This window comes from Podarcis pityusensis (genome assembly GCF_964106645.2).
Source record: "Podarcis pityusensis genome assembly, chromosome: 1".
NCBI lineage: Eukaryota > Metazoa > Chordata > Lepidosauria > Squamata > Lacertidae > Podarcis > Podarcis pityusensis.
Window position 1 is genome coordinate 50,696,585 of NC_138028.1, and position 12,014 is coordinate 50,708,598.

Here is a 12,014-nt window from a genome sequence, read left to right on the forward strand (position 1 = left end):
GAGTACATTTTAATCTGTTGGTAAGTGCCATGTTCCTGCTAACTCTATTAAGAGTAAAGAAGAGCCTTCCTGTTAAGATAAAGAACTCCAACAAAGAGGCGCCCATTGGGGAACCTCCCCCCTCCCCCCCATCCCATCAATCTTCCAGCAAGAAGCATGGAAAAAGACACACTATCACGTGATGTAACTCCCATGTGTTTGGTTATTCAAGTGTGCATACTCAAATACAAAAGCTAAACGATAACTGGTCTGGAGAGAGAGTGTTCTGGCACAGCGCTGCCCTACCTCCACCATCTTTCCTCAGTTATCACCTGAGATCCTTCCTGCTGCAAAGCTGGGAGTCTCTGAAACATGGAGTGACATGCCTGCCTCTCTATACAGCTGCCACATCCTCTCCATCTCAGCCATGCCATGCCAGTCTCTTTCAATGGGGCTGCTGCTGGGATTCAGGGCTGTAGCTCAGTTGTAGAGCCTCCCTTAGCATGCAGAAGGTCCTGGGTTCATTTGCTGGCATCTCCAGATAGGGCTGGGAGAGACCCCGGAGAGCCACTGCCAGTGAATGTAGACAATAAGAGATAGATGGATCAATGGTCTCAGTATAATAAAGCTTCCTATTTTCCCTGGATGCTTGATCTGCCACACTGAACTTCCAATATGGGAGGCCAACAGAATGAGTATTGCTATCTGCTCTACTAGTCAATTGCAGCACAAGCCTACACATTTTCTCAGAAACCCCAGAGTTCAACATTCATCCCCTTAGCACATGTTCTTAGGATTGCTGCCTGTTCACTGCTGAGCGGGCTGATTTCCTTACCCTGGTTGTAGCTCAGTGAGAGGTCCAGAAGAATGGCAAGGAGAAGGGTCCTCAGCATTCTGGTTCTGCTCTGTCCCATTGCGTGTGCGCCTGACTGCAGGAAGATTGCAGAGGAAATGGATGAAGAATGATTGCAGCCCAGCCTGGGTTAATGTTGAACCAGGATGAAGAAACAGGAACCAGGTCACAGTATGTCAGGGACAGTAAGTTTGAAGATCTCACTATCTCACCCATCCTGGTTTTTCTCTCCCTCCCTTGCATTTTTGCTTTCAGGTGCCTTGGTGGCACAAGCAACCAATGGAATAAGAACAATTCCATCCACACATTTAGATTGTTTGTGGTCTCAGAACACCAAATAAACATGGACTGATATTAGGAAACAATATGCACGTCTTATTATTACGGCATTATTTCATAAAGCAGAGGACATTTGGCTATCCTGGCTTAAAATAAGGGAACTGCCATTTGTTTAGAAAATCCTCCTGTTGCAGATATTTAATCCAGATGCCAAAAGGTCTATTCCCTGTCTTTACTTCTGTGATCCTGTTCTAGAATACACCGAGAGACTGAATTTCTTCTCCTTTCCACAATTTATAATTCTTTGATTCTTGGATGTCTCTCAGCAAAAATCCAATGAGATCCCCATGACTCCTTTCTGAATGACCAAAGAGAGGTGCTTGATTATACATGTGTTGGAGAGGAGTCCAAGAAGTCAGTACAAATGGAAGATACCAAGGAGTCAAGTCATTAAATATTTGCGTCCTGTTTCAGTTCATTTGTATTTTTTAAATTTTCCCCGTTTAATTGTGGTTTGGACATAAATGAACTTGAAACAAATATTTGGTATATTGACCAGCCACTTTTAATGGGTAAACGTAATTTTCAAACAGATGCATGTCATAAACTCTTCAAGATTGTAGTGCAAGTCCTGTAAGGTAAATACAGATGAATAATTATTGTATTCACTGAACACGATATTCAATATTCATTGAATACAATATACAAAATTGAATACAAAAACTTCATTGGGTTCAAATGGGTATGGAAAGGCAGCTAAACTCAAAGGCCCAGAGCACCTTTCAAATGAAGATAGGCTTGAGAACATGGGGTTTTACTTTAAGAAGGAACACAGAAGTTTGTAAAATCATGATTGCTTGGAGTGAGCAGCTAGAGCGAAATGTCTTCTGTTTTCATAACACTTATGTACACTCAGTGTAGCTGACAGACTAGGTGCAGGACTTAAAAAGGAAGCACTTTTTCACACATAATGTAAGACAATAAGATGTGGAGATAGTCACTAGCACCTTGGCAACTTCTTAAAAGGATTAGGCAAATTAATAAAGGCAAGGTTCATCAAAGTCTATTTTAGTTAAATGCAGTGCTATTTTTCAAGAAAAAGAGGTGCCAGAACTCACCATGAATGCCTCCCTCATTCTCTTAGATAGCAAAGGCACCCACCTGACATATGCCAGAACTGAGTTCAAGTGAGTTCCCCCTGAAAATAGCCCTGGCTAAATGGAACCTTCATTTTCAGGGGCAGCACAGCTCTGACTATCAGATGAAGAAAACACCCCAGAGTGACTATTACCTTGCTTTTGAGCTTCTAGAGACATCTGGCTGGCTAGTAGAAACAGAATGCTGGACTTGATAAATCCAGCAAAGCAATTATTATCTTCAAATTTATTGAGATGAGTCTCATTGATAAAATAATTAAATTAGGAGCCAGTACAGTTAGATATTGAAAGGCCATAATCTGAGCCGTATACTCTTGATCAAAAGAAATTAGCAACATCAAATTCATCACTTGGAATTTAGGTCTTTGGAGATTCCAAATTAGTCCACCGTTTAGTAAAACAGGTCCCTACCCCGTCCTCATCTGAGACAAACTGTAAGAGTAGGAGGAGCTTAGAGAACTATCAATCTCAGCCCCCTTTCTCTTGCTCTTCTCTGTCTCTCTTCTGTAATGGTCTTCTAGTCAGTATTTGTTATCTCCATGGTACGCAAGTAAATATTAGCATTAGGGTAGCTGGGAAGTGACTCTTTGGCCACTTGTACAAAGAGCAATTGCACAGTCCCCACCTCCAACAGATTGCAGAGTTTGAAGAACACAGAGTCTCTTTCTAACACACAACAAAGCAGAGAGATTTGAGAAATGTCCAGTTCTGGGTCTAGCTTACTGGGATATTTAGGCAGAGCCTGAGTTCAACCACAGGAGAACATGCAGACAAAGAGTTCTGGCCCATGTATGAAGGGAAACTTTTGAAGAACATTCACAAGCTGTCAAGACTACAACACTGATTCCTGTAACATCTTCTCAAACCTGAACCTTTGTGAAGGCTGAGATCAGACTAGTAGCCCTCCTTAGTGGTTAAGAGCGGTAGTCTCATAATCTGGGGAACCGGGTTCGCATCTCCGCTCCTCCACATGCAGCTGCTGGGTGACCTTGGGCCAGTCACACTTCTTTGAAGTCTCTCAGCCCCACTGACCTCACAGAGTGTTTGTTGTGGGGAGGAAGGGAAAGGAGAATGTTAGCCGCTTTGAGACTTCTGAAGGGGAGTGATAAGGCGGGATATAAAATCCAAACTCTTCTCTTCTTCTTCTTAGTTCAGCATTTCTAACTTCCTGAACAAGTCCCCTTTTCACCTTATAACATCTGCTACAATCTCTTTCCCATTCCTACATACAGATCTAGTAAATATTAATAACTGCCAATCCATCAGGTTGCAGCAGAAAGAAAGATGGGAAGCAGGGCCACTCAATTATCTCAGATGAGAGGCTATCTCCATTTGGCTCCACCTCTCCTTGACCTGTTTACATTCAGGCTGGTCTTTGCAATAACTTTGTAACTTAAAAACTGGTACCCAAGTTTGCTTAATTCTCGCCACCTTCTAAACATGACACAAAAGATAGTAAACTATCTTGTGTGTTCGAGCTCTTACATAAGTGGCTCAAAGAGTTTTTTTGTCTGAGGCATTATCACAGGACCTCCAACCCCTTGTTTTCCAACCATGTGTATCATGCAAACAAGTGCATATGCTTAAAAGACTGGCGTAAGACACCTCCCTCCAAACCGTGATTGGTTGGGATCAGCGCAACCAACAAACGTGCTTGACACCACATCAGCAATGACAGAAGATTGATATTTTGACTCATGCTCGGATTTCTTGGGTTTTGGCATCAGGAAGTCACTTTGCAGCTGTGTCAATATTGATTCATGCAAAAGCTCTCTTGGAAAAGACAAAAAACATACATGCCAACCATTCTAGATCACTGCTCCAAATCCTACTGCCTCAAAAGACTGCTTCCTTTGTGATTGCTTGTAAATGTACCACTGGGTGAGCCCAACAATAGGAAGTCAGTACTGTAATCTCAAGCATCTGTTTACTTTATCAAAATGGTTTGGAAATGTGGGGGTAGCAGAGACATAAGAAAAGCAACAAGTGTAGTTATGTGACCTATTGGTACCAGAACCAAATGACAGCTGGCCCATCCTAAGTATCCAAGAAGGAAGCATGTGGTAAATGAACATCACTTTGCAGAGGCTGTGACCATATAATAAATGATATTGTTGACAATGGGAGCCACCTAGTGAATGAATAAACCCAAGTGCAAATCTCAATATATTTTCTGGAAATAGCAAAGCACTAAGGAAGGACTGTTAAAATGTCATATTGGACCACAGACACTCGCAATCCAATTTCTACCCAGCCGTGAAGTTTTGATTTGGCTTTGGGCAATTCAGACTCTCTTGGCTCAGTTTCCTATGTGTTAAAATACCCGACTGGCCTATCACCACAGGATGCTGGGAAGAAGAAAATTACTCTCAAGTAGTGAATACAACCGCATAAAGTGATATAAAAATGGAAAATAAAAAAATTCCCATCCAACATTAATTCAAATTAGCTTGGACCAAAACTACTAACTATACATTGCAACACTATGGTGCAACATGACCTCCTGACAGGAAGTCTGTGATACTCACTGTCAAGGAAAAGCTAAACAAAACAAAAGTAGAAAATTTGGCAAAGTACTATGTTGAAACGAGACAATGTAATTAAGCAACATTTTCATTTGTCATTGTTTTTATATACTGCAATGAAATGCATTACAGGCATAGCAAAGCTCTTCCTCATTGATTTACTTTCATGTGAATGAAAACTGTCACCATTTGAATCTTGCTCCTGCAGTATGAAGTGGTCTAATCCAGCAACACATGTATCATATGCAACTGCTGAGATGATATTTACCAGATCCAATGAATTGGTTTGATTTTAAAAGCAAACCTTTGGATTACAGTTGCAGCCACTCGGGATCTACAATTCTCACTCAGATTGCAATGTGTTGACTTGGGCAAAACCCAAACACTGTCTTGGTAGGTATCAAACAAATGTCTCTGGGCAGTCAGGACCCCACATCATGGTAATAATATACATAGCCAACAACCACAATTTGGCTAGATTGCATGGTGACTATCACAGCATCACCAGCACAAGCCCATGGAGAGGTATAACTGGCAAAAGAAACACCTATATGTTCTGTCTGAGTCACACGATTGACTGCATGTGCTATCACAATATTTTTGAGAGCTGCTTACATCACCAAGCTAATGTGGGAGTTGGATCTTAGCCAATGTTGTCGTTAGCTGTAATTAAAGCAGGCATCTGATGGCTTCATCCCCTACTCAGATTCAGCAAGTATCAAGTTAAAGCACATCTAAGCACAGTTTGGGCAAATGAGTCAGGAGCAGTAGCTTCCTGTTATTTATACCTTTGAAGCTAAAGAACTTTGAACCCTCACTGGTGTTGACATAATCCTTGCACACCTCAGAAAATTGTTGGAAGTTCCTGCTCTTTTACTTTAAAAAAAGATATACTTCCATACTTTCTACTGCATTAATTTTTGGACCATATGTGCATAACCATGTGGAAATCTGCAGACTCTTCACCACTCAGTCAGTTTTGCCACGTTTTCACTAAACATATGTAACACACAAGCAGAACTGGTACAGTTCCTGACACTGGATCAATTTGAAACAAATTCTGATAGTATAGAAGAGATGCTTAGTGAAGGTTTTCTTCCAGGCATAACCTCATCTATCAGGCTTTTGCCCAAGCTTACGGGCTTTGGAAATGATGGTGGGAATCCAGCCATAGCCTTGGCCAAACTGAAGTCACCTATTCCCTTCTAAACATCCCAGTATATATTTCATAACCCACATGCTGTTTTCTTGCAAACACATAGAAAGAGCACATTTAGACTTCCAAAGATGTTTTAATGCTATTTGCAAAAAGATTGACAGTCATGTCCCCACCTCCACCTCCACCACCTCTGCCACTGTGCTAAAACTGACATCCTCTTGAATAATGAACATGTCACTGGCGGAGCCCTGCTCCTGCACAATGATGCATTCTTTCTCTGTGTCCGAGACAGCAATCTCAATGACGTTCTTGTGCTTGGCAGAGCTCTGCTGTGCAGTAACATAGTGCCCATCATTGGTGATAAGGAGCTCTGTGTGGTTTCCAGGCCCTGCCCTGTCCACAGAGTGCACTACCAGCACAGCTGGCTGCTCTGAAGCTGGCAGCTCCTGGGGGGCTTTCGTGCCCCTTTTGGATGGATCCCCTTCTAGGTTTCCTTTGTGCTCAAGCTGGTGACGTCGCAGGCTCTGGGGGAGGGCGTAGCCCATGCCACAAATTTGGCACTGGTGCGGCTTGTCAGCGTGGTGGGCTTTCTGGTGGCGTCGCAATTTTGTGGCCAGAGGATAGGATTTGGGGCACAGATGGCAGCGGAAAGGGCGCTCGCCTGTGTGCAAACGTTCGTGAGCCCGTAACGTGTGGGGATCACGCAGTGCTTTCCCACACACTGTGCACAGGTGAGCCTCACCTGTGTGGGAGATCAGGTGACGGCGCAGCTCAGGGCGCTGCGGGAAGGCATCTCCACAGAAGTGGCAGCGGTAAGGGCGCTCCCCTGTATGCAACCGAAGGTGCCCACGGAGATTGCCCTGCTGGCGGAAAGACTTGGGGCAGTAGGGGCAGGTATATGGGCGTTCCCCTGTGTGCAGCCGCATATGGTTGCGCAATGACCCAGGGTTGGCCAGCTGCCGCTCACATATCACACACTGGCAGGCGGCGGCAGCAGATGGCCTTGGCTCCTTAGCCTGGTGGGTTTTGCGATGGATCCGAAGAGAGGGCCGACGGGCAAAGGATTTCCCACAGTCAGGGCATACAAAAGGGCGCTGGCCCGTGTGCAGCACCTGGTGTTCTTGAAGGTCCCGTTTGGTGCCGTAACTCTTGTGGCACTGTGGGCAGGGGAATGGCCGCACCCCTCGGTGGCCCAGTGTGTGCGCTTTAAAGCTTTCTTCCGAGCTATAGCTCTTGCCACACTCTGTGCACAGGAATGGTTTGTGATCAGTGTGCACAAAGTGGTGCTTCTTCAGGTGGCAAAGCTGCAGGAAGGCTTTGCCACACTCTTCACACCGGTATCGTCGCTCGTGGTCTGCCTCCTTGAGCTGTGGAGCACCACCCATGTTGCTTGGAGACACTTCCTCCTGCTTGGGATTTTCACTCTGCTCCTCTGCCCTGGGTGTAGACATGGCACATCCACTGGGGGCTCCTTCAGCACAAGATTGGCCCCTCAACACCTCCACCTTCTCAGCCAAGTGAGGACTGGGTTGAATTGCATTGGATGGGGGCGGCTGTGAACACATGTCAGTCAGTTTTACCTTGGATAGTGTCTCATTCACTTGCTCTGTTTGAGGATGCAGCACACCATATTCTTTACTTCCACCCTCCTCCGCCACAGAGCACCTCACAAAGGGCTGCTTCTCTCCATGCTGCTCCTTGGAGTCCCTGAGCTCATGTTGCAGGAACCCATCTTCATTCCTTTTCTTGTGATCATTTTCCAGGCCAGGAGGTTGCTTGACTGGCAGCTTCTTATCCAGCAAAGGAAGACAATGGGCTCTGGCTTTCTGCTCCACAACCTTGGGGATATCAAGAGCACCTGCAATTTGAACCAGTAACCATTAGCTCCCTTAACAAAGAAAACAAAGTAATTATTGACACTTCAAGGTGAGACCTCTGTTTCTATGCACTGCTCCACTCCCCACCCACTGCCTCAGTCATGCTGAACAGAGATCTTTTGCTGAGCACAGAGGCTTGAGAAGTCCCACTAGTTATCAAAGCAGTGCTTCTGCGAATTGAAACATAGCTGGTTATAGCTAGGGAACTCTGCTTGAATTTAAATATTCTAAAAGTTTAGAATTTGGGGAGGAATATTTCAGTATCTTCTGTAAGGCTCACTTTGGAAGCACAGCTTCCTTAATCTTTTTGATGCAAATTGGATTTCTCTGAAGTGCTTTACTACATAACTTAGAATGAGGTTACAGAAATGTGTAGAAACAGCAAATTTCAACACTCTTATCATTTGTAATCTTTGCTGTTTTCTTTAGAAAGCAAGAATTGCAAACTAAAACAGCTTATCCACACAGTCACAATACCAGGGACCTGTGTTTCTCCCTTATTCACAACAAGCAGAGTTACCTTGAGCAGTTTAATTCACCTAAGAAAATTCTTAAGGAAACAGACATGGATATAGAATGTCATAGGGAAATGAAGTTCTGTGTACACAATTGTGTGTGAGGAAACAGAGATAGTAAGAAGCCTGACTGATTCTACCATTATAGACAGGAGTTGCCCACATATCTGAAAGGGCCAGGAACATAAGTAACTAAATAGGCTCCTCACAGTGTATGAACATGCAAATAACCGTAACTTAAAAGAAGGAACCATAATCTGTGCACTGCACCTAAAGTCAGGCATCTGGATTCTGCATCAAGAGCTGAAGCTTAAAGTCTGAATTACAATAATTCTTAGTGCCCCCACCAAACTACAACTCTCAAAGATTATTTGTGGGTACCCATGATTGCTAAAATGGTATAAAACTAACATAAGCTTCTAGTGCAGACATACCCTCAGATATCTGATCAAATGTACTCTGGCATGATAAACATTCTGATTCACCATGTGCACTTCTCAAAGAAATCGCCTCCTCCAGCACTGCAATAAAATAGCAAAGCACTGTTTGCAAGGGTGGGGCTGGCCAGTGCTGTTGAGCAAAATAAAGGTCACTGGCTAGAGGAGTGGACATTGGCCTGAGTTCCACTTCTGCCTGGCTGTGGGCTGATTGAATTGTCCTGGGCAAGAATATGCTTCCACACTTGGTTCCCATTCTCTGTACTTGGGATGCCGAAAGCCAGCCTCTCAGGGGATTGTGCCCTGAAAGCACTGAAGAAATATTCCTTATTCACAGCAAGAGAGTGTATACATTCTGAACAAGTTGCCTCCCACAGTATCATTTGAAGGAAAAAAAGGAGCCCCTAACTTTCAAGTTAAAATATTACTATCAGTCTGAGTTTGTTCACAGATGACAATTTAGGTCTGTGAAAATCAAATCATGTACCATAAACTCTTTTTGTGAAAGGAAGGACAAAACACAGGGTGCTTCAACTACAGTTGCCTGCGTGTGCAGAGTTTGGCAATGGAGTTCTTTGCTTAAGGAACATGCATGTTTCTATTACCAAGTATGTTAAGTCATTTTTTTAAAGAATAAAAACCCTTCCTGTTTCCGATGCTGCTTAAATCACCAGTGATACCCCCTTCTGACTAAGATTCTAGGAATTCAGGTACAGTACCTGCAAAGGAATCTATTGCATCGCCATCTAGGGAAGCATCTCCTTTCTGTGTCAAAGTCTCTGCTTCCACAGTGGTGGTCTTAGCTAGCTGCTCCTCTACCATTTTCCTCTTTGCGACAAATACCCCATCTGATATATTTGTTGGTGCATTCTTTTCCAGGCAAGCAGGACTGGCCTCTGCTAACCAGTACAGCAATTCAGTGCCAGCAGCAATGGGACAGGATACTCTGATGTGGAGCTCCCCATTGATCCAAACTAATGCCACATTTGCCTCATCTTTATCCCGGCTTTGCTTCACCAAGCTGTAAAACACATTATGCCAAGCATCAGTATCCAATATGGGCTTTGTCCGAAGTACAGGGGCATGACAAGGCTCTAGAGAGGCAGTGCAGGTGGGTGTTATGCAAGACTGAAGGGGGCCTCAGACAGGTCTATCAACTAATATGTCTATAGATCCTGACGGTTTTTTTTGAGCAGACTCCTAGGAAAAGTTAATTCAGAATACTTTTTCTGAAGTTACCTTTTGTTGAGACAGATTTATGAGTCCATCTAACTCAGCATTGTTCACATACAATGACTGGTAGTAGTTCTCCAGAATTTTAGGCAGGGGTCCTCCTTAGCGGTACAGTGATTGAACCTTTAAACTTTCCTGAAAGCAGTTTATGAAACCATACAGGTAACAAAACACCTAGTTCAAACAAAATGGATTCTGATAGTGGCCATGCAAGAGTACTGATTAAGGGTACAAAAGACTTGCGGGTGCTTCAAGGTTTGTTATATTTAAAGTCACATATAGGACATTTAATCAGCACAAAATTGTTGGCTCATGACTGATTGGTCAAATTGCCCTCTCCAAAGGCTAAATGAATATATTTAGATTTACCATCCTATTTTTTAGAAAGATGAATAATTATTTAAGAGATCTTTGTTAAACTGAATAGAAATTTATTGCTAGCTGCAAAATATTGAGTTGTATTCAATTAAGTCCAGGCAGAACAGAGCCAATGAAATTAATGAGCCCAATTGAGTCAAGTCCATTAATGTAATGGACCACTGGTCATAGTGGCTAGATCTGGGGGGAGTTGCAGTCCAAATTTGGGAGGGATTATTCCTTTGTTTTTAGATCAGGGGTGGGGAACCTCCAGGCTGAAGACCAGATTTTGACTGCCAAAGGTTCCAGTTTGGCCCAGAAGGCAGTTCTCCCCAAATTACACCCACCTGCCCCATACATGACATCATATATGGGGCAGGTAGAGACACAGACGCCAATGCACATTGGGAGCCTGACTGTGCATTGGTTAGGGAAAGCAGGCTTCAGCTCTACTGCCCAGATAGGTGAGAGCCAATGCTTTCCCTAGAGTTCCCTGCAAGGAACTTGTTCATGCAGCTGATGCCTGCAAAAAGGATTCAGCTCTCCTGCCCATCAGCTGACTGGTGGAAGAATGGAAGCCTGTTTGTTGCAGGAATCAGCTGCCTGCTGCATTGCTGTGGGGGGCTTATAGAGCTCCAATTTCTGCTTTCCTGCCTGTCAGAACCACATTACAGCGTCTGTGACACAAGATAACCCAAGGAGAAAGGACAGTGACTCTGCTGAGTTTCTTCCTCATTCTGTTGGTTGACCTGCCTGCCTACCCTGTAGTTGATTTCCTTCAGCATTAGGAAAAAGTTGCAAGATGAGAAGACAGACAGCAGAGGAGCTGCTCAGCTCCTAGGGGTGACAGAGGAAAAGAGCAGAGCTAGTTGCTATTAAACAGGCCAGTTTCTATATCTGCAGCAAAAACATTTATTGATCACACATTTATCACCCATTCTTCAGTGGCTAACATACCAGAACCTATATATCCGCTCACAATATCACTAGTTACTTTTGGATTTACAGAGGCATACAGAGTCATCAGAAATACATTCCAGGATCATATCTGATTTTGGCTCACTTGACTGCAAGTTGGTCCCAGCCATGGAGCAAAATTGATCATCTCATTGCTCTGTTATATATCTGGATTGATTTTTGAGATGTGTGAGAATAAATTCCTTCACATCATCATATGCTGAAAATTCATCTGGCTGCTTGAAGAAACCATCAAGTGATCACTGCACTACAGTTTGTGATAACAAACACTGAGCTTGTGGTGCAGCCACAAGCTTTTCAACAGAAATGGCCCCATGCTGGTTGCCGGAAAAACGTTAAGTGCTGTTGGTGAGATAAATACTAAAGTCTGATTCTCACAACTTACATAATTTTCAGCCTGACTCAAGCAGGATTGATGGTAAAACATCTATGTGGTTTACAAACAAGTTAAAAAACAGTTTGCGTGAATTGACCCTAACTTGTTCATTATGGTTTGAATGATCGTAGCCAACAAACCACTTCATTAGATGTATGAAGTTTGCTGAGAAAGTTGTAAAGGAGAATGCAAGTTACCCACAGAGTTTTGCTGTTCTCACCTTTTCCAGCTTGCTATCTTGTTGCAAGCAGAAGCCTCTTTCCAGCAAGCTGGTGGAAGTTCCTGAAAA

At 43.6% G+C, this 12,014-nt stretch overlaps 1 protein-coding gene across 1 annotated transcript in view; it reads right to left on the minus strand.

Moving 5' to 3' along the window:
• The window catches only part of LOC308463449 (uncharacterized protein), a 34,942-nt gene that overhangs the window by 19,406 nt on the left and 3,522 nt on the right, over positions 1-12,014 (minus strand). Inside the window, exons 3-7 of the mRNA XM_080981856.1 lie at positions 11,946-12,007; positions 9,501-9,802; positions 8,779-8,865; positions 6,126-7,810; positions 815-959 (exon numbers count right to left, since the gene is read on the minus strand). Of these exons, the coding sequence (XP_080837982.1) occupies positions 815-959; positions 6,126-7,810; positions 8,779-8,865; positions 9,501-9,802; positions 11,946-12,007 (2,281 nt within the window). The remainder of the gene's footprint in view (positions 1-814; positions 960-6,125; positions 7,811-8,778; positions 8,866-9,500; positions 9,803-11,945; positions 12,008-12,014) is intronic.